The sequence below is a fragment of the Cyanistes caeruleus genome, chromosome 6, assembly GCF_971803275.1.
Source record: "Cyanistes caeruleus chromosome 6, bCyaCae1.hap1.1, whole genome shotgun sequence".
NCBI lineage: Eukaryota > Metazoa > Chordata > Aves > Passeriformes > Paridae > Cyanistes > Cyanistes caeruleus.
The window spans coordinates 31,508,610-31,531,725 of NC_141706.1; the positions used below are offsets into that span (position 1 = coordinate 31,508,610).

At 39.2% G+C, this 23,116-nt stretch overlaps 1 protein-coding gene across 8 annotated transcripts; it reads left to right on the top strand.

The window, feature by feature from the left end:
• Positions 1-875: 875 nt before the first annotated feature.
• On the top strand, positions 876-21,326 carry LOC111930213 (carbohydrate sulfotransferase 9-like). Of its 8 annotated transcripts, none has more exons than XM_023928160.2 (6): positions 876-938; positions 5,011-5,274; positions 5,390-5,434; positions 14,296-14,406; positions 16,665-16,812; positions 17,242-21,326. In XM_023928160.2, exons 5-6 carry the CDS (start codon positions 16,719-16,721, stop codon positions 18,081-18,083), a joined length of 936 nt encoding a protein of 311 aa, XP_023783928.2. In that variant the 5' UTR covers positions 876-938; positions 5,011-5,274; positions 5,390-5,434; positions 14,296-14,406; positions 16,665-16,718; the 3' UTR covers positions 18,084-21,326. The 8 variants fall into 8 exon arrangements, with proteins under 8 accessions (XP_023783928.2, XP_023783929.2, XP_023783930.2 ...); XM_023928161.2 differs by having other exon boundaries at positions 5,113-5,274; XM_023928162.2 differs by having other exon boundaries at positions 5,194-5,274.
• Positions 21,327-23,116: the final 1,790 nt, after the last annotated feature.

The following is a 23,116-nucleotide window of genomic DNA, read 5'->3' on the forward strand; positions in this document are numbered from 1 at the left end:
CTTGGCTTTCTGGGCTGCAAACACATATTGCCAGCTCATGCCCAGCTTCACTAACACCCCCAAGTCCTCCTCAGGGCTGTTCTCAATCATTCCACGCCCAGCCTGTCTTTGTAGCTGGAATTGCCCCAAGCCAGGAGCAGAACCTTGCAATTGGCCTTGTAAACTCCATGGCATTTTCACAGGCCCACTTTTCAAGTCTGTCAAGTCCTTTTAGATGGCGGGGGCTCCAGGCATTCCCTTGACACAGGATATTTCATAGTATCATCAGTGATCTGTGAGAGAGCTAAGGACAGATATTTTTAAAATATTTCCAAATACATTCTATTCAAGTATTTAATTCTACATATAAGATAAATTACTATCTAGTAATTTTTCTATCTCCTTCAGTCCTTCTATCAATGTCACTCTCAGGGTGAATCAAATGCATACACTTTCATCACTTTGAATACTTAACACATGTACTTTTGTCCATCCTTAGGTCACCAAACAGCTCTTGGCACCCAGACAGGCTAGAAGTGATTGCATACCCCTCCAGAATAGGCAGAAATCAATGTGTTTGACATCAGTGACTGAAATGTCTCAGGCAGACTTCTGTGAGCTTTGAGTCAGACATTTTTTGAAGTAGAAATTAAAAGACTGCATAGTGCATAGATGAAGGAAATTGTTTAAAATCAATGAAGTTTTAAAAATAAAGGTAAAGGTCACTCAGACTAAATATTTTCTTCCCTTTTATCAGAAGTCAAATATTGCTAAGAAAAAATTCAAACTTGCTTGCTGAAGAAAGACCACAATGTGCTGTGCTGTACATACAATATTCAAGGATACACCTTCTTTTTATCTGAGCTAAGGCATTAAGTAAACAGAAAGCAGTAAACTCAGCCAGAGTTACACAAAGCTGTATCCAGCAGGAAGCTCCAGAGGCAGAAAATTTTGTAAAGGTACTTATTTTTTTTTATCTATTTCTTTTAGAAGAGTAGTAGGATTCCTTTTTTTCCCATATTCTAGGTGTTTTGTTAGTAAATTAAAACTTTTGTGTTTCCTGTTTGTGTTTTAAAAGACACTGAATTCTGGTTTTTGGTTTAGTGATGTCAAGGGCAATTGGCTTTTCAACTGATCTCTTCAGATGCAGAAATAATTTTGCAGTTGTTAACACTTTCATCTGGTTTGTTAGTTTTTTTGTTATGTTGCCTTAATTGCAGGGGGAAAAGAAGAGTACAAAATTTAAGCCAGATATCCAGGATTAATTCCTATTATCTGGGAAATATTATGTATAACTATCCATGTAAAGGAGATACACAAATCACATAAAAAACTAAATGTACTTTAGATAATAGATTTAATGTAGTAGTTTAAAGAAGAAATGTTGATATTGTTTATAAACTGATTTGAACATCACAGATTATTACATTCTGCATTTTCTGTATTTTTGTTCTGTCCACTTTGATCGGAAACCAGAATACAATCTTATCTAATTTCTTCAGTTTCTTTATTGATATCTGAAACTCTTGACCTCAAAACCCAAAAAAGCATCTTAATGCAAGAAATTTTTGCCCTTTCAAATTTCTGAATTTTTATCTATCAATGTGATGTATGAACCTATTTTTTTTACTAGTGCAAGGACTCTTATTTATGAAAACATATAGAATATACAAAAGTGCTCATGAGCTTTTTTACTGAAATTTTATTTTTGAGATTATTTTCAGAATACTCTTTGTTTTTGGGTTCTTTCATGCCAAAACCTGAAGCTGCTTGGTAAACCTTTCCACAATAAAAATCCTAAACTTCTAAGCACTTTTACCTGTAGGATGAGTTCTACTACATTATTTTGGAAGCAGTAAATTGCTTTTTTTAGCTCCTGTAGCATTTGAATGGGGGTTGAAAATTGACAATACAAATTATTACAAATACAAATTATTGTTATTACAATCATTAACAGCTTCCTCTATTTCTTGTATTCCATACTCTGCTTAAATATTTTTTTTAATTTTTGCCTTTTGAAAGATACAAATAGTTCTAAATTTGAAGCAAGGAAAACTGAAATGAAGGATCACCTTGTGGGTTTTTTCCACTTTGGGCTTCACCTATATGAAGAGTGCTTCACTAGTTAGAAATTCTTGTGAATAGTATTAGCAGATTTTCTGAGAAAAAAATCTCAGAATATAAATGTGTAACAGAGACATGCTTTATACATTTAGTTATTCTTGTGTGGACAAAGCAAGAGATAGCTCTAACAGTGCTACTGAATTGTGACTGTACAAAGTGCTCCCACCATCTTCCTCCTTCTTCCCTGTAGACATTCCTCATTCTGCCCTCCCATGGTGAGTGAGCCCTGGCTCACAGCTGGGCACAGGCAGGGTCAGCCACATATTTACTACCCATACTATGGTTACACAACATGATACCAGGTCCTGTTTCTTAAATAACGATTAAAGGGGTCATTAAAACCCATGTTTTATTTTTATTACTATATTCAGGCTGAAGTAGGATCTAAGGGGGAAGAGGCAGAGAAGAGTCAATAATTAAAAAAGCTATTATCTTTCCAGACAGTTTCATTGTAAGGCTTCATGCAGAACTTCTTTTCCAAGGCTGCTTTAGTTATCCAAAATCCAGATTAGTTATCTGAAATCAGTCTGGGTTTTTGTAATTTAGTATGAAAACTTTGATAAATGTAGTTTTTGTAGAGAGGTAAGATAGGGTGTCAAAATTATGCAACAGGATGAACCACAGACTTAAAGAACAGGAGACTGGAAAAGACCTCAAGACTTCATCTTGTGAATTCTGGAGGTCCAAAACAGAACCAATAGGAATGAAAATGAAGAAGGATCTAACTGTCTTTATTGTTAATAAGATTTTCTTAATATTTAGCATAACCTTCAGTGTTATAGTTTGAACCCATCACTTTAGCCGCTACAGATAAAAAAATATATAATCCCTCTTTAGAGGGGATTAGTTACTTCCCTAGATGTAACTTATGTAGATGACAGTTTTCATGCATTTAGTTGTCCTTCTGTTCTTTAAACTGAGTAACCCAAATTCTTTCAATCCCTCCTTCTTGTGGCTTTTCTTTTTTCCTAAGACAACTGACCATTTTCTTGCTTTTCCCTGGACTTTTTCCAGTTGGTCTGCCTTCTATTGCAATAGTTTTGCTTGAACAGGACACAGTGCTACTGGTTGCTGTGGTAGACAGAAATATAATAGGAAGTATTCCTTAATATATCAACCAAATATACAATCAAAGCAGTTTCTCTTCCTAACATGCAGTTTGCATTCTTGATATTATGAAACACTACTTATTTACTTATTTAGTAAAGTGAATAACTTGTGACTGACCAGTACCCCTCTAATCCCTTTTTTTGGCAGAATAGCTGCCACATTTTTATGAGCTGTTATTCCCCCTTAGAACCTGACACTTGTAAACACAAGTGCATTGCAGTATGTTTTCTCCTACAAATAATTTATTTGTCAAAAGCATCCTGAGTTTAATGTATCATGCCATGAGTTTGCTGTTCACATGGGTTATTGTTATCAGTGAGTTGGAAAGATTGTTCCTTTATCCAAATCATTAATTACCTGCACCATTACTCAGTCCAGAATGGACCCAGATGGGATCTTACTGAATATGTTTTTTGAATTTGATAGTGAATGATTAAAAATTAATCTTAGTCTGTGGTTTTAGTGCTGGGTTGTTTTTTTTTTTGGTTGGTTTTGTTTTCCTCATTTGTTCCCTATGCTCAGGTAGTTTTTCACTCTTCCAGAAATAGTTTCACTTTAGTATACTTTTGAAAATGTTATGAGTCAATGCTATAAAGTCAGTAACATTATTAAAATTAAAACATATTATATGACCTACTCCTTCTCTATTTTTAAGACATCTTGCCATCTTACAGAAATTAATAGCCAACATGACAAAAAGTACAAAGCAATGTACCTCAACTATCTCCAATCTTTTATGAATAATCTATATTTTCATTTTTTCTAGTATTTTTTCAGAAATGATCTCTTCTTCATTTCTTGACTTTATAAAGATAAGCATTGTGTTCAGCACCTCACACATTTCTCACACAACTTCTGAGAGTTTTCAGAAAAAGCTAACAGATCTGACTTTGCTTCTCTCTGTTGCTGAGGTATCTTAACATGCACATCCTTGGGCTCAGGTGCCAGTGTGTGTAGCACTTATTTCACCTCTGGCAGCCTATGAAGGAACATCCGTATCTCTGCAGGGGCGTAGGTTCCTATATCAGTGCAGGGACACTTCTTGCATCAACAACAACTAGAGAGCTCTCCTGGGGACATCCTGTAGTTGTATACTTGAGGATGATATGAACTGCAGTACACTGGAATTATTTTTTGGTCCTGTTCTTTTTCCTATTTTAGATAGATTCTCTCTTACTGAGTTTAGTTATTAGTCATGTAATTACAGTTCACCCTTTTATGAAGAATGATGGAAAATGTACATCAGCCTTCTGCAAGTGAACTGTCACTAAGTTTTTCTTTCCCTTCCAGATTTGTTTTCTTGCTTTCTCTTACGTCCATTGCTCTTTGCACTTAAATTTGTGCTTTATCCTTTATGACTTTGTTTCAGCATCTAGTGCTATTTTTTCATGCTTGTCCTTAGGAGTTTGACCTGGTTTCCACTTTCTGTACATTTCCTTCTTGTGTTTCAGGTCATTGAAGACCGTGCTGCTTAGCCAAGTAGCCAAGCTGATCTCTGACTATACTTCCTATCCTCCTACTGTGTAGGATTGTTTGTGTTTGTACCCTAAATGTAATTTCTTTAAGGAGGTGCCAACTCTACTGAATTCCTTCTGCTTTAGTCATGTTTCCCATGAGAACTTACCTTCCAGTTCCCAGAGTTTATTGGAGTCTTCTTGTATAGGGTTCATTTAGTTTGAATTGATCTTGCCTCTTGTTCTCCATCTAAAAATAATGCATATTATCACAACACAATTACTCCCAACCAAATTACCTCTGCCCTCATATTTCTGACCATCCCCTTTCTTGGTTGCTTAGCAGGCAGCCTCTTGGCAGGCTGCTCTCGGAGCACTTGGCAGGCTCTAACAGCTGCTGTAGACCCTGCATGGAGAGTGGTTAAACGCTACTCCTTATACCTAGAGACAGACACCGTGCTTTGTAATGTGCAACTGGAGATGCTCACCTAAACATCCTCAGGGAAACACTGTCTACTTCTAACAGAGACAAATACTATGTGTACAGAGTGTTTCAGATGCTCTCCTGTGTGGATACAGAAGCACTTTGCCCAGCCTTAAAGATCAGGTAAGGAGAACACAAAACCTTTCCCCTAATTCCTTTCCATCCCTAGGCATAAAATTAAAACTACATGTCTCTCTGGACTGACCTTTCTTTGTCCAAATCTTTTTTGTTTGTTTAGCATCACTCAGAGACATGGGAAATCTCCACTGAGGCTGTCTGATCGGTGAGTAAAATTGGATTGTTAGTGGCTTTTCATGTCACAATGATTTTGTAAGTGTAGGCAAATCTCTGCAAAGAGATATTTCTTTTTCAGAGTTGAGTTTTTTATTTGTTTATATATTTATATATATATTAATATATATTATATTTTATATTTGGTATTTATACTATATAAAATATATTTTTTATTGATCATATATACTTAGAAATTTACATAAAATATTTTAAGTCATAAACTGAGACATTGTTTAGCTTTTGAAATCACACTGTGATGAAATGAATCTACAGAGGATTTTTTTGGCAGCTTATTATTCATTGCTATGGCTTTCCTCAGTTAAGAAGTTGATGTTACAGGAATTCTGGTGCCTGAAATTAAATGACATAATTAAGTGGCATTCATTCACTTTCTGACTTTATTAAGGGTGGTGTGCTTCTTGACTCTTCTAATTTCAAAACAGTTTGCTTCTACACAGGATTTTGTCAAATTTCAAGCATTTCAGCAGAAGTTTTTCAGGCTAGATATCTATCTCAGGGTATGTTTTTAAACCCTTTGAGCAAAAATAGTTTATTGACTTTTATATAGGGAATCTGTGCTCTTTTTTCTTCTCTTAAATTATTCCAGTGACCTTTCCTCTAAGAAGTTCAGGTACACTGCAGATTTTGAAATAAGCAGTTGAAAAATGAAGTTAAGAGGTCCGTTTTGTACACTCTCAGTGGAACCTCTTCTGCACAGGAGAGTAAACCATCCATTTTAAAGAACAAGGAGAGCATGAGCAAGACTTCTAGGGAGAAATTGTTGTGGATTGCTTGTAAAATAGATTCAAGGAACAAAATCAGCAGGAAAATGTGCTTTGATGACTAGTGTGAAAATTGATGTGTGAGGGAAAGAAAAGGAAAATGTGTCAGTTTAGTTTGGGAGATACTAAAATAACCATAGAAGCTGAAGTGTAGAGCCTGGAACTAGCTGAGTGCAGAACTGAGAGTGAGAAGCAGTAGGGCTGTGTGGGAATCTTGGAAGTAGAAGGAGAGACATTTCTGAAGAGATGGGCTCGGAAATGTGATTACTGGAGGGGGGGCTGTGAGGCTGACTGAGAGAGAAAGGGAGGAGTCTGGCAGGGGAAGCCAGTGAAGAGCTAGCTTGTGCATGAGGAAGGCTGAACAGCAGAATCAGGGTGAGATCTGATGAGTGTTTGGGAAGCCGGAAAACAGGATTTGCTGGGTAAGCTGCCTGGGGACGATATGAGGAAGGCTTTTGGAGGTGAGAATTTTCTGGACATTGGGTTAAAATTTTGCCTGAGGAGTAGGAGCAGGGACTGGGAAAGACAGGGGTCACACCTGGGATGGGGGCTAAGGGAAAAGCTCTGGTGCCCATGCAAATATGTGTTGAGCAGGAGTGTTGGAGTGCTGCTGCAAAGTGGAGTGGAAAGAAGTGAGGATACCAGGACAGGAAGGAAGACTCTGGGCAGGCCATGCTAATGGTGGGAGCAGGGGATGCAGGGACAAGCTATGATGCTATGGACCATTTTGCTTCAGTGCCAGGAATGACATCCCACATGGCCAAGTCTCACAGTTTTGTTGCTGCCAGCAGGTAGGACTGATGAGTTTGGGACTTGTCACTGTTGCTGATGGGTTTGTTCAGAAGATAGCAATCTGCTGCCACTGTTGATTACTCCATTAGAGTGAATATCATAAGACTGGCTGAGGGAGCTGATTCACCACTAACAATGATTTTTGTGCATGTTGTTATGATACTTCATGAATACATTTTTAAAGTAGCTTTTCAACACCTGGGATTTAAAGAAACAGAATACTCCACACAATTTGATATGTTGTTCACAGAGTGAACATGTTTTTGAGGCACTTAAGGGCTGCCTAGTAGGATCCCCACTATCTGTGGCAGACAAAGGAAGGTGTACAGTGAACCAGGCAAGACTTTTTAGGAGGAGAGTTTGTGTTCTTTGTCTGCTATGATAATCCCATGTGGTGTGGAGCACCCACCTTTTCAGAGACTCATTGACTGTCCATTCTCTATTTTCTGGATACTTGAGCAGACTCTGGAAATCATATTTGCAGACTTTTCAAGCATTTGTATCTGCAACTGAATCTACAAGAATATTTTGAACTTAGAGTGTACTGTAACGTCATATGGTCTGAAATGTCAAGTCTTTAGTTTCAAGACTGTTCTGCCAAAAGCCAGCAGACACTCCATTTTATGCTATGATTTAACTTATCACTTTAATCCTACTGTCTCCAAACTTCTTAATTTTTGATACTGCATGTGTCATAGTATGCTATAAAAACATGTTTCATAGAAACAGATTTTTAACATAACATTTCTGCTGAACAGCTTGCTCTGCAACACAGATGAGAGCAGAAGGGAAAGAAAGAATAGGCCTAGATTCATGTAGGAAGAAAGAAAAAGGTATACACACAGTTTGTCAGTAACTGTCAGGGTGTTTCAGGCAAAGAGGTTATTTCTGTCAAAGAGCAGAAGCCAAATCACTGGTGTTAGGACTTGTACATGATTCCTGTAAAGGAGTCTTCAAAGGAGTATAAAAAATAAAATGAGTGGGGGCAAATTAGAGTAGAGGTATAGTTTCAGACAAAATTAGTTTTGGATTCTAAAAATAAGGTTCAAAATCTAGACTAGAATGACAGGAGAGGCTGGAGGAGATAGGAGCAAAAAGGAAAAGCATTTAAGCAGAAACGCTTTGTATTCACTGGAGTGTAATGAGGGAAAGAGAGGTCATAGCTGTCATCAATTACGGTTAAGGGATATTACGGGTGGGGACACAAGGGTATAACAAAGTGAACAGCAAACAGGAGTTTGCCTGGGGGCAGTGTGCTGAGTAACTGGGACTTTTACAAACAGTTTTGACTGTGCTATTTGGTGTGCAATGGCAGGAAAAAATGAACCAAGCTTGCACAGGGATTTGAAAAGCAGGAGGGGACAAAAGAGGATCTAGATCTGTGGCAAGGTGGGTAGACCTGAATGGCAAGGAAAACATTGCTATTACTGACATTGTCTGAGAAGAGAAACATGGGAGGGGACAGTAAGACATATCCAAAGGCAGAGAGTTAGTTATACACATGACAAAGCAGAGGGATTTTGTGAGGCACATGTCTCACAAACAAGCTTGGGAGGAGATCATTCATTGCCACCCTGGCAGGGTGCATTGTTTTAAACTTTCTTCCATACTTTCTCTTTTCTCCTTTTTCCTTCTTTCCAGGTTCTTTAGTCTTATCTAGATTCCTTAAAAGAAAGCGGTGAAGTTTGTTCTCCTGTGATTGGTTTTGCAGTGATTTAAATGGCAGCTGACAAGTGCATGGAATTTTGAATTAAGTGTTTAGATAAAAAGGCCCCACAGCCCATTACCAGATGCCAGGCACCAGAAGCAGTAACAGGGCACTGTCCAGTCCCCTGCGGCTGTCCCCTACTGCCCACAGCCCAGGACTCCATGACAGCCTCCTGAGGCCACCAGTCCCTGTCCCAGTGATGTTCCTGCAGAGCCGGTCTCCAGCTTCCCAGGTTCCAGCCCAGCTGGGCCCACCCACCAGCTCGGTCTCCTCACTGAACCTATCTCTTCTCAGAAAATCAGAAGTTTGCAGCCTTTCTGGCTGTGGTTCCAGGAAGGAAAAGAGATACAGGTTTGATCACATCTAAGGGCCGGGTTCCCGTGCAAGAATGACTGCAGTGCATATAGTCTCATTCCTTTTTGAACGCCTGTGATAGTTTATTGGATAATTAGCATACTGCTTTCTGTACTAATTTCTTTGAATTCTTCTTCATCTTCACTGAATCATACTGAATCATGAAAAAGTGTCTTTTTCAACACTTTCCTTTTCCACAACATTGTTAGAACAGGCTACAGAACCTTTCTATTTCCCTTGGCCCCAGCTCTGCCACTTTTCCTTGGGTTTCTGCTTCCTGCCTCTCTCTGGCAGCTTTTCTTTCAGACCTGCTGCAGCCTTTCCCCATGTACTCTTTTTTGTCTCTTCACTTTGGTCCTTTTCATCCCCAAACTGGCTCTTCCTTTTGCTTGCTCTTTTGTGGACTGGTTGGAAACAGTTTTAGCACACTGGCATCATAACTGGTGTTGGCATCCCTGAAAGGGAAGACCTTTAAGAGTGATTTTAGATGAAAAATGTAATGGCTCTGTAGGTGCTTCATAAACTTCATCCAAAAGCAGGGGCAGCAGAGGAGAAAGCAAGAATTGCTTCTTTGTTATCAAGGGCTAATGGTAACAGGGGCTGATGGATCAGAAAGTAAAGCTGAGCTTTTAATACTGCATGTGAAATGATAGATAACAAAAAGCTTTGGAAGGCAAGACAAGGAAAGGACATAGAATTAAGTAGAGAAGGGAAAGCTAAAAGGCAGGCGTAAGAAGTGATGTAATAATAAGCAGATTAATGATGGTAGCAAGGAAGGTATCACTTGCTACACACTTGCTACAAGGAAGCTACTACAGTTGCTGAGACCAGAAAGAAGTCTGATGCAGTAATGGAGGGCTGAGGTGACCACAGAACAAGAATTTTAGATTGTGCCTGTAATGGAAATTGTTGCTTTGTACCCAGGTCTGATATGAGGAAAGAAAACTGTAACTCACAGGGTAAGTTATAAGAGTAGGTATGTATTTATTCAGCGCTGAGGTGCATGGGAGATAGCTCCTCCAAAGGCATGCACACCCTGGAGACTTCCTCCTCTCTTTTTATTCTCTATAAACTAGGGTTACACAATATGCCTAATACATATTCATTTCCCTAACCCCACCTGTCCCTGTTTCATATTAAAATTAGCTCCATGCATCCTTGCGACTGCACACTGCTCCTTGTTGGTCACTCTGATGGTCGTCTCGGGGTCTTTGGGATGAAATCAGCGATTTTCTTCTCAGTTGAACTTTCCACCTTGTCTCCTTGTGCATTCTCCTTTTAGTCCTTTGACCATCTTTTGGACTTTGATACCATTTCTCCCAGCTTAGGGGTCCAAAAAATCCCCTTATCTTGTGGTGCCTTTGTGTTTGCATCTTGTTTTCGATTCCACATCTTATCTAGAATCTAGATCTAGATCTTGTAGTCTTGCTCTCTTTCTGCTTTTGTGGGACCAGTAAGTATTTCATATGGTTTTGGCAGCCCTCTCCTTTTAGTCAAAGCATTTCTTTATGCTTGATTCCTAATTATTAATTTCTCTGTTTCACATCAGTGCTGTGAAGTGTGTTGTTCTGTAGGACACCATTGGGGACTGGCTTTCTTACTTTTTCACTTATAGAATTTTTTCCCATAAGTTGCTAGGAAACTAACTACTGGATTCTTATGGCTACTTAAGAAAAACAAAAGTGGCCAAACTCAGGGGAAAGGGGAGGGGATACCTGGAGATTTGGCAGGCAAAAGACGGGGCTGGGAAACTACTAGGCCTCACACTCTGGGTTTGGAAGTGAGGACAGGCAGGCTGTTGCTTACTGTGAGGAGGATTCACTGTCACCGATGGAGTCCAGTGCTGTACTGCCTCATCCTTTCTGTGGGTGAGCCTTTTGCTTGTAAGAGCAGCCACTGAACTGGGACCTTATTCACACCTACCTCACTAAACAAGGAACCTATCCCCGTCTGCTCGGGTGCCTGGGATCTTGGGCTCACACCTCTCTGCCCTGCTGGGAGCCGGGCCGCTGCTGTCCCGTCCCTGTTGTTCCTTCGGCACTGCTCCGGGCTCTCTCTGCACTGTAGCCCTGCACCCCCTGCCCGCCCAGACATCCCACGGTTCCAGCCACACCTCTGGAGCTTCTGATACACCTTGCTACCACCCCGGGATTTTTGCTCATTCTTGCTAGCTGAGCTTGCTGTTTCCTTAAGTCCTGCTGAGCCACGAGGACCGGCTATCCCAGGGCAGTTTGTGAAGCAAAGCCTCTCTCCCAACCCTTCCGGTCTGGGCCGAGCCGCCATCACCGCGTGTGGCCCCGGCCCACGCCAGAGCGCCCCCTGCCGGAGCGGGGGAATCCCCGCCCGGCCCGGCGGGAGCAGCAGCGCCCCCTGCCGGCCGTGCCCGGAACAGCAGTGAGGGGAGAGCGCCTGTGGCCAAGAGCCCTCACGGGGTCCCGTCTTCTGCTTGGTGGTAGTGCCGCCAGAGCTGTTGTTTGTTTGCTTTATTGTACATACTAGTAAAGAACTGTTACTCCTATTCCCATATCTTTGCCTGAGAGCCTCTTAATTACAAAATTATAGTAATTCAGAGAGAGGGGATTTACATTTTCCATTCCAAGGGAGGGCCCTGCCTTCCCTAGAAGACACCTGTGTTTCAAACCAAGACAGACACCCTTGTCAGCCTGTTCCTCAATAGCTCCCAGCCTAGCCCGTATGTTGTCACCCCACTGAGCTCCTAGCCATTCTCACCTAACACCATTGAAGCCTTATGGCAAATGAGATGATGTCAAATACTGTCTCTTGTTGCCAACATGACCTGATCAGACACTTTTTCTAGCCCATGGCTGTCTGTAACTTGCATGGGTTTCCTAACCCATTACTGATTTTCCACTTAATGGACAGGCCAGCCTGGCTGCTAAGGCTCCACTTTCTGGGGTCTTTCTCCCTCCTGTCCACCTATAACAACCTATACAGAAGCAAGGGTGCTGCAGATTTGGTTGAACAAGGGTCTTGCTCTTGCAATTCATTCTGATAGAACAGCACATGCAGAACTGCATCCAAAGCTTGTTTTTTCTGTCCAGGCTGTTCTTGGGGACTTTCTATCCATCATCTCCTCATCACCTTCTATGTACCCATACACATATCAGTATGTATGTATTTTCAGTTGTCTTTTTGAAGGGATTAACAGGGCTTAAGTACAGAATGGGGTTCAGCAACTGAGAATGTTATCTGTTTTCAGAGATTATTCCTTACCTTCCACTGCTGCTGTACTGGTACTTCCTTTTACTTCTGGCTTCAAATGTATCAGGAACACAAATAAGTATTGTTGTAATTTCATTCTTTTAGTCTGAAAAGTTCCACTTATCAAGTGGGTGCAGAGGATCACCCCACATGTTCAGCTCTGACCAAGGTCTGTCTGTGAAAAACTATCTCGAGACATACCTTTGTAAGCTTATTATCAAAAGACTTTAAATCATTATCGGTCTACTTTGTTAGTTTACTTGGAGCAAATAATATGCCAGTGTAACTGATATTAATGGGTTTTGGAACTATTTGTGTGTGTGTGTATATATATATATGTACATGTGTGTGTACATGTGTTTCTGTACTTGGGTTAATAGGCGCCACACCTATTAAAAGACTTAACAGTATTCAGTATTTCCAGCTGTAGTACTTCTTATTGTTTATGGAAGTATAAAAACATTTTTGAGGGTTTTTTTTTTTTGTTCTATTTCTTTAAATACTGAAGATTTTTCAATTGCAATGGCTCACAAGTTCCAGGAGAAGGATTAGGGAATACTATATTATGAATCATTGTTTCAGCAGTTCAAGTATCCAACAGTGTACAAGTGATACCAATGCAAGGCAATGCAACCTATTCCTTTGGTGCCTGTTGTAGAAATAAATCTGCATGGCAAGAGGAAGAACTCCAGTCTGAGTGTGATGTGTTAGGTCATGTATTTGTGTGACTATCATTAAAACATCTTTGACTGGGTATTTCCTAATTGAATGAGTACTAAACATTTTCTGTCAAACCTTGTTTTGGTTGGGGGAAAGGAATTCATAAACCCAAAGCTGGTGGTTGGATAAGTGTGAGTGGTTGTGGTGTAGCTACACGTGCTCAGGTAGAGTATGGACAGCTATCAGACATACAGGAAGGTTGCAGAAGGTCTAATATCACAAAATGTAAAGCAAGCATGAGACAAATTAATCAAGAAAACACAACTTAACTGAAAAAATATCCAGTAAGTCCAGCATATGACAGTTTTGTGTCACTCCTGGAAAAGTACAGTACAGAGATAGAGAGCCTTTCTGGGTCAGATAGTCCTGCTTGCCATGTGGGGGATGTGCAAGTAGGTTGCCAGCAACCTCCATAACCAGTGTACCATGTAGAAAAGGGAGATGTTGAAAGTAATTAAAAGCAGAAAATTGTCAGAAATTCCTTGAAGTAAACAGAAGGATGGGAAGAACATTTTATGGTCAGTAAACTTGACAACAAAGATATGAACAATATGATAAAATTTTTTTGTGTTTTTTACTTTCAGTGTGTTTATCAGGAAGAAAAGAATCTTTAAAATGGAATTGTAGAAGACCATGGTAGAATTGTCAGTAGTGCAAAGAAGGCTTGAATTCAGTAAATATTTTTAATTTTATGAGGGCTTCAGGTCTTTCAGCCATTTTGCATGCACATGAGATGATTGGCATTGCTTTCTCCTGTAATCTATTCCCCATTTGTTACCACTCTTGGCTTGAGCAATTGTTCTGGTTGTTTTCATGAAGAAACTTTGGATTATGTTATAGGAAACAGATGTCACCAGACTGATTAATTTTTTTTGCTTAGCTTTGGTTGATTAAGGTAATAGCACTGATATAGTGGATTTGGAATTGTATAAAGAATTTGACTTGACATGACATGTTAGCATGTTTTGGCTAAGAAGCTAGAAAGACATCAAATCAGCTGGACACACACTGAAGATATTAAACACTAATTAACTTGTCAGGCTCCAAAAAAAAGCAAGTATTAACTCATTACATCTTAAATAGTAAACACAATTACAAGTATATGGAAAAGCCATAATAAATATAAGGAAAAGTTCATCTGAATTACTGACATGGACACTACTTACAAAGGTGCTTTTCATTTTGGATTTTTTCCCTCCTTTTTAATTTCCTGGTAACTTGTCCCTCTTTAACAAAATGGCTCTCAGAATTTTCTCTCTTCCTTTTCCTCAGGTTTCCCTTAGGTGATTTACATCACTGGAAACTTTGCATTACACAGAACTCTGTACTGGGGTCTCACATCTGAGAACGTCTTCCAAAGAAGGCTTTGGACTTCACCCTAAGGTAGCTTCCTGTCATGTTGACCTCACTTGTTGAGGGCAGTATTGACTCTTACTAGAGCTAGTCTGCTCCATGAAGTTTTCTAAGGAGTCCAGAAGTATTTCCCCTGTCATCTTGGAGCTTGTTCTATCCTTTCTTATGGTCTGACTGTTCTCCTGAATTTAATTAAAGATTCTTTTTCTTCCACAAATATGCATAAGTCTTAGAAGAGGAGGTCTCTCTTGTGTTTAACTAGCTCCTAAAGAGCTTCTTTCCCCCAAGGAAGCAAGGCCTTCTATTTCCCTGTGATTCATTGACATGTTTCCACATGTAATATGTTTTATAGCAAACCTTGTATTCTCTAGTGGTAGTGTAGAGGTAAATATGCATGATACAAGTATCTAAATAGGGTAAAACTCATCTAGTTAATTTTCTGATTCCTGAGACAGGTATGATAACATTACTTCTCTGAAGTGACAGCATTCAAAGTGAATGAAGCCCAATACCTTTCTCCTAAGCATACTCTAACAAGGAGTCCTTGTACAGAATTATTAATGTTATATTGATTTTAATTGCTACATAGTGTGAAGTTGTGTTTTCAAACTTCTGAAAAAGAATAAAAAGGGAACACTCAATTTTGGCCCTCATGAGATCAATGAACAGCCTGACTGACTTTAGATGGCCTTGAAAACAGCGTCGGATGCATTAGGACTCAAGAATCACATCATGAAATGAGAATTGATGTACAGTGAAGAAAAGGCAGACCTTCCCATAACCTTTCTTGTAGCCTTTACAATGATCTTATACAACCAAGAAAATGAAGAAGTGTAGGCTAAATGCCATTGTGTCTAAGAATACTGCATTAATTTGAATAAGTATTGTAACATTTTATTGTAAATACAAGTAAATTTTTAACACAGACATAGTGAACAGTGTCCCTCTCTATTCCCCAGGTCTTACCTACACTAAGAGAGATTTAACTGTCAGTAATGCTGTTAATTCTATGAGTCTGCAGATATTCTGGTAAAAGTATGTGATATCAAAATCACATATCAGCCTGAAAAGAGGAAATGAGAAAACCTGTGTACAAGTACAGTTTCAGCAATGTAACTGATGCTGCATCTACTGCTGTCTCAGAACATACCAGAAACCAGTTTCTGTTATGGCAGTTGGGGTTTATGTATATCCACACAATAGGTGGCACACAGACAATGCCCGAAGTAGTCCTATTGTATCTTATAAAAACAGAAAAAAAAGAAGAAAATTGAAAAAAAAAAATAAATTACAGCCTCAAGGAATCCAGGCAATGATATGTTTATTGCCAACAGGTTCAGGGTGAAAATTTGAGAAGTGGGAAATGAAAACAGTGCTGTTTGACTCTTTTGATTGTACAGACTTAATGGAACAGAAAGAGAATGTCCTGTTTGCCAGTAGTTATTGTTTTGCAACTTCCAATAAAAGTATGCTGATGAAGAGCTCTCTCCTGGGAGAAACAGAGTAAGATTGCACAGAAGATTTAGATTGGCCTCTCTCCATGAGGTGCAAGGAGACAATGAGTGAGCACAAGAGAGAAAATATGTTGTGTTGGACTGCCTTCTTTCCTTTTCTTTGGGAACAGAGAACAGCTCCTTTTCTCTTGTTTCCTCTACTGCTTCTATATGTTTCCTGTCTTTCTGAACCATTTGGGGGCTCTTCTGGTGCAGCAGCAATGGCAGCAAACATATATACCCTGCAGTGTCTTTGGAGAGGGAGAATAGGAGAATTCAAGTTAGTGGTGTGGATTCTCTGCAGAAATAGGGAAGAGTTTCTCCTGCAGGGGTTCATTTGTCCAAAGTAGAAAGCTTCAGGGTAATAAATGGAAAGAAATTAATCCTGAATATGTCATGGTCTTTGTGGATACACCTGTTACAAGTTATAGAGATCTTTGTGTTCTGAGATTCTAATGGTTATAAAAAAAATACAACTTTGTAACCCTAAATGAAGTTGTTGTTCCCCAGAAGCTTTAAAAGACAAGGAAGCAGTATTTGCTCATAAGCAGTTCACTGTTCTGAGAAAAAGAGGAATTTTTGACTACTTCTAAGTGGACATATTTATCTATTTGGTTTAACAATATAATTATGTTGAGTCTTTTCCATAAGATAATTTTTACTTATTAGCAAACCCTATTTTTATAGGGCTTGAAATATCTTTCTGCTGTCCTAAATTCTGTAGGAGATTTACATGTTATCTTTGTTATATCAGTGATACAAAATCTAACCTGAATTATCTTTCCTTGTTGACAGAGAGACAGATTTCCACTTTAGAGACGACGTAATTTTCCTTCCTGTGAGAATAACATGAACCAGAGGGTGTTAGCTTTCCTTCTCCCAAACTTTTTATTTGGGCTATTTCTTCTTGGGTTTTTCAGTAAGAGACAAAAGAACCTAACAGGTGAGTAAAGAAATTACCAACAAGATTTAATGTTTTATAGAAAGAGAGACCCCTTCTCCAAATGTGTTAGAAAGTAACTATGGAGCCCAAGATATAAACAATACTGTGAAAATATCCAAGGCCTTGTCACTGTGGTAGTTATCTCAGCAATATACGAGAAGAGGGCACTATAAAAACATGATGTTGGAACATCAAACTTGCTTAGACTAATACTGCTAATATATTGAAAATTTTCATTTTAATAAATGTTTCACTAGGGAGGGTAGTTTATTGTATGTTTGCCATAGTCTGGTTACAGTAAAAAAAATTGATTTTAGCATCTAGATTTTGTATGCAGGGTGATAGATTGAGTGCTATGATTGCCACAGATAAAGAGATTTATACAAGCCTATTTCACTGAAATGGTTTAAATTTCTTCCTTGGTTGCAGATACTTTTCCCAAAAATTGGCTGGCAATTCAAAACAGTCGGAAAACCACACTGGCTTCTTTCTGCCTGAAGAATAACCTTAATAAACCAGGAAGAAAATTGGATTCTCATGTTGCATACCAGCTCTTTGTGGAGCACAAGCATAAATTCATCTACTGTGAGGTGCCCAAGGTAGGCTGCTCCAACTGGAAGAGAACTATTTTTCTTCTTCAATCAGACTTGAATACAGAAGCTTCTGAAATTGAGCATGTCAACATCCACCATACCACACTGATCAAAAGGCTCTTGTCTTACCCTCCTGCCTTACAAAAGGAATTTCTAAGCAATTACACCAAAGTGATGTTCACCAGACATCCCTTGGAAAGGCTGGTTTCAGCTTACAGAGACAAACTTCTGCACTCTGAACCATTCTACAGTACCACTGTTGCTAATGAGATTAGGGCAATGTTCAGGAAAGATACAAATTCTTCTGAAAAAGTGAGTTTCCAGGAGTTTGTCAACTTCATTATAACAAAACCACCACATAGGCTTGACATTCACTGGAAACCAATGTTTCTGCTCTGCGATCCTTGCAACATTCACTATGATATTCTGGGTAAGTATGAAACTCTTGGATGGGACTCTGATCATGTTCTAAAGGCCATTGATGCACCAGAGAGCCTGCAATACCCCAGCTTGAAGAGATATAGCTCAGAGAAACGAACTGATGGTGATATAACCTTGGAGTACCTCAGACAATTGACCTCAAAACAAATTGAGAAGATAAAAAAATTGTATGAAATGGATTTTCTTTTGTTCAACTATACTACGAAATATGAGGATCATTTTTCCCTGAACAACTAAATGTAGGTTAAACAAAAAACAGTTTCCTTTGTACCAAACAGGCTGAACTTGTCCTCACAGGTGTTTGGTAGGCAGGCTGGTGACTGCTGCTGAGATTATCCTGGAGTTTGTAGATATGGTTTATCATCCTAAGCACTCTTATAAAAGTCCCTGTCATGACTTCTTGTATCATGCAGACCTTCACCTATTAAAATTATTTTCTTCCTGATGATCTTTAACAGCTTACATTTGTTTCATGAAAACTGTTCATAAGTGACAGATATTGGTCTACTGGTGAGAGACATGGGAAGGACGAAAAATGTTGTTTTTCACACTGAATATTTCAGGACATTATTTTTATGTCATTTTTTTAATTAGAAAAAGACATAAGAAATAATAAATAATCTGCTTGAGAGTTAACCACTCTGTCTGAAAGAGTCTTGATCATGAATACTGTAGGAAAAGAGCAAGTAACTTCAGATGCTTGAAGCTACATTACACAGAACCTAATGCCAGAATATCTTCCTCTCTAGCAATGCTCTCATCACAGCCCATCAGCCTTGTCCTTCAAGAAACACAGCTGTCAGCAATTCAGACAAAGTTTCCATTATAGCTCTTAAAAGTCTTCTGATGAGCAGATATGGTATTCATGGTGACTTTACAAACCCTTCTCACCACTTTTGTAAGCATTATGGTCTGATTTTAGCAGAAGGTCTGAAAAATGCATTGGATTTTTTTAAGAGAAGTAGTTAGAGGTACTTTCTAAACTGTACAACTGGGGTGGTGCATGATCTAAAATCTCTGTGGAAAAGTGACTCTTATTTATTCTCCCAAAGCACTTAACATGCAGTCAATGGGCAGGTCAGTCAGCATGGTGGGGACAATGTTTGGGCTTTCCCAATTGTACTGTTGGAATCCACAAGCCCTTGGATTTACCTGAGCATGGCACTTGGGAGGAGCTGGGTAACCTTAGAGAATACATTTGTTCTACCTGTTGCTTTCTCACCTTATAGGAGAATGAGTGCAAATAAATTGTGGAGTTATGGTGAGAGGAACAGTGAAACATGGGAGAAACAACTCAAACTGTTACCCCCTTCTTTATTGGTTTTAGATCACTGAGGGGTCTATAACTGCTATTATATTAAGCATGAGATTTGTCCCCTTTAAAATGAAATTTTTTGTCTAGTTATATTCAAATATTAATTGGTGACCACATTAATTGTAACAAGTTTTAGCAATTAATTGTGACTATTGGCACTGTCTAGGGGATGTCAGTCTCTCAGCAGCTAAATTGAAAATCCCTCAAATGCACTTAGTTCCTCTCAGCTAAATCTGCAAATGTAGAAAGGCTGGCAGGCTAGTTTTGGACCCAAAGTGTGCTCTCAGCTTCTCATCACACAGAAAAAGACAGATAAAATAAGTTAATCACAGAGTAGACACCAATCTGTACAGCCTTTGCTGCCAGCAGCATGACCAAGGGAGGGGGAAAAGAAGACTGTGAAATATGGACACAATGGGGTTTAAGTTATGAGAGTTTGGAGGAGCCCTCCCAGTGGAGGAAGTGGGTTGCAGGAATTATCTGCTCCAGTGGGAAGGTGCAGTGATATACAACATCAGCTGGAGAGAGTGATCAGGCCACAGTGACAGGAGAAGGCCCAGAAAGAAGTGCTCTCTATCCCCCTTGGCAGCAGATTGTACACAAGCCAGGACTAGCATTCAGTACATCTGGTAGGTCTTGCTGGCTGACTATTTCATAAATGGGGCAGCTTTAGCACAAGGAGAGATCCAAAGTGAGAAGACCAAGCAAGAGCAGCAAAACTATTTGGAAAAAAAAATAAAAGAAATAAAAAAAAGAAATAAAGAAAAAAAGGCTATGATTTTATGCAGAATGATTCATATTTCTGGATCTCACCCTCACCACCACTGTATTTGGTATTCCCATAATCCTACTAGCCCCCAATACTGGATTGTTCATGCCACCCTGGCAACTCTGTAGTTAATGCAGGTTTTTCTTTTCCTTTACTTGTTAGTTTTCTTTAGTCAGAGGAAGCTGGAAATTATTCCCATCTAAGTTAAGTTTATGCAGAAGGATGCAGTCTCTTTTCCCTGAATCAGAGCTACATGCTTCTCCTACATTCTTTGACAGATCATGCAGAGGTAGAGGGGAATAATATTTGCTTCATAACTCTCTTCTTCATGAGAGATCCCTCCAGAGCTGTATCTGAAGCTGTAAGTATATCTAAAAATATGTACTGTATTTTGTACTCTGGCACCCTCATCCAGCCTAGGAAAGCTTTGAAGAAATGATACTGACAGAGTTTGATAGGTGTCTTTGCTATCAGCATGCAGTGTTAACACCCCCCTCCAGTTTCTTGCTGTTAGATGTGAGTGGCTTTCTATTCTTATTTCCTCTTTCACAGAGTTTCACATATTGTTCCTACAGTGGTGGCAGAAAGCTGATGGCTAATTCATTCATCACAAGCACTAGTCAGTAGCAGAAGGGTATCTGTTAAAGCAGAAAAATCTCTGTAACTATTCACAGCAGACTTTGAGTTTTGCCATTTGCCTATAGAGAACTGTATGTAGCACGTTGCCTCAGATCACTGGCTGCTGTAATGCTGTTTGTCTGGTGTGGGTCTGAACAAAAAAAAAGCGGCAGAGGACGTGTGGGCGTGTCTGCCTATGTAACAACAGGTTTAGGACACAGCATCAAATAAGAACGGCATAAATTTTGTATTACCATCAGTAATAAATTGAGAATAATGGGTTGGAAAAGAGAATAATCTGTTGGAAAACAGAAAAAAATAATTTTTGATGTTGTAATATAATGAAGGCTCTGGATATTGTCTAAAACAGCCTGCAAGAACTGCAAGACACCTGTAAACTTTATGATGAAAATTAAAACACAAATGTCTCTTTATGGCCTGGAAGAGAGGCTTCCTTTACTGTCTCTTGCCTACAAGTGCAATGTCCAGAACAAGGCTCTAAGCAAACTGGGGTCCCTCCTGACTTTTGAACAGAGAATAACCCTCAGTGGAACTTCTTTCCTTTGGATGCTAACCCTTGATGGTGCTCCTGGGTGGAAAATGGATTCTTGCAGCTGGGAGCTAGGGTGGAGGCAGTGTGGTGAGGCTCAGGCCCTGGGGAGGATTTGAATGGGGAGGGAATGTCATAACTAATCTTCTGATTTATTGTTATATGCCCGCGATATGATTATTGAAATGTTAATTTGTGATTACCTTAATAAACTGTAGTGAGTTAACACATTAGTCTATTTGTTCATCCTTCTCAAGAGCATCTGTTCAGAAAAAAAACCCACCGCAAAGTTGTTCTATCAAATTCAAACAAAGGCCACACACTATTAGACAACAACCAATACAAAGCTGCCTGCCTTTGTTTTGCTACATTAATATATGCCTGCCTCACAGAAATTTGAAAGAATTGAAACAATTATTAAATACTAATGCATATTTATTTCTCCAGTTTGGAGAAAAAAATCAAGTAAGTGGAAAAAAAAAGGAAAAGAAAGAAAAAATCTTGTGAAGTCAAGCTTGCATCTTTCCCACAAATCTGCCTATTGAGTGAGATTACCTATTCTCACAATTCAGTGAGAAAATAAGACACTTTTCCCACTCCCATGGAAATCCTCACACACACTTTCAAGATAGGTATCCACAAACCTGATATCACACTTTCTTCATGGAATTATAACAGATCTAACAGATGATCAGTGTATGTCAGCAGTGGAGACCATGTCACCAGCTGCTCCTTGAAGAAGTTGTTTCTTCCACTTTAAAAACAATTATTCTGCCTGCAAGCAGTCCTAATTTTTCACAGAGTTTTGAACATGTGTCTTAACAGGTAAACTGTGATTAGTGGTTTCTTGCTCAGAGAACTCCAAAGAGCAGGACAACCGTGAACAGAATAAAAAGTGTGAGCAATGAAACTTCAAGTGTTCATTGTTCAACAGGCGTGTCTCAGACTAACAGGAAGAAGAAGAGGAAACACCGCCCATGCAAGTCATTGCACATCAGACAAACTGCAGTGCTCACTGCTCAGAGCCATGAGGTGATTGCATTCCTGTGTTTGGAGTGTTTATAAGTCAAAAGCTTTTAGCTTGATCATAACCATATTTTTTTTGGCTTTTTTGTCATAAAAGTAGAAAAAGAAAAGGAAATAGGAAAAGAAAAAGGCACCAACACTCCATGATTCTGCTTTTAGCCTGACATGATTTCTCTCTGTCACAGCAGTCCTTACCTCTCTTCCTTCCAGTATTATAATTTAGGACATGCTTTAGTGTAAAAGAAAAAGTAATTGAATTTGGTGACATACATAAATCAATGTAAACCAAACAAAATTAAAACAGGCAGAGAATTTAGCTCATAGAAATGTCTGGAATTTCAGGAATTTCCTCTTGCAAGTCCTGAACGGGTATCAAATGTACACAGGGGGGCAGTTACAATGCTGCTTCTAGTAAGAACTATTTTTATAGAAAAAGCTCAAGTGATCATAAATCTCAGTCGCTATACTGAGATGGAAATTCCAAATGAATCAGCAGAGCAAAAATGAGTGATGCATAACAGGATCAGGTCTGTGAAAAGGAAATGGCTCCACACTGTTTCAGCATTACCCATCTGCACCTCACCTTTGCTCACCACTACAAGAACACTTCCTTTACATCTTCAGGACCATGATTATGGCTTCTTTTTGAGATGTACCAAAGCTTAGCAAGATGAAAGAGTTTTCTCAAAAAGTCTCATTTCATCCTGTAAAGCCATTGTTAACAAGGTTATGCAGCATCTGTGTAGTCACACCAAAGGTGCAATAATCCAGCCACAGTGGTGCTCAGAGCAGAACTTAGCTTGAGTACCCAAATCCAGATAGGCATACTCCAGTTTATATTTCTATTATGTAGCAGAACTAGGAAGAAAGCTTTTTATGTACAAATCTATGACTAATATTCCAACTCTTACCTCACTTGATTGCATTGTCCTCCATTTTTTCCCCAGATCCCTTCTTCAGTATTCACCTGAATTGAGTGTATGGACTCCTGC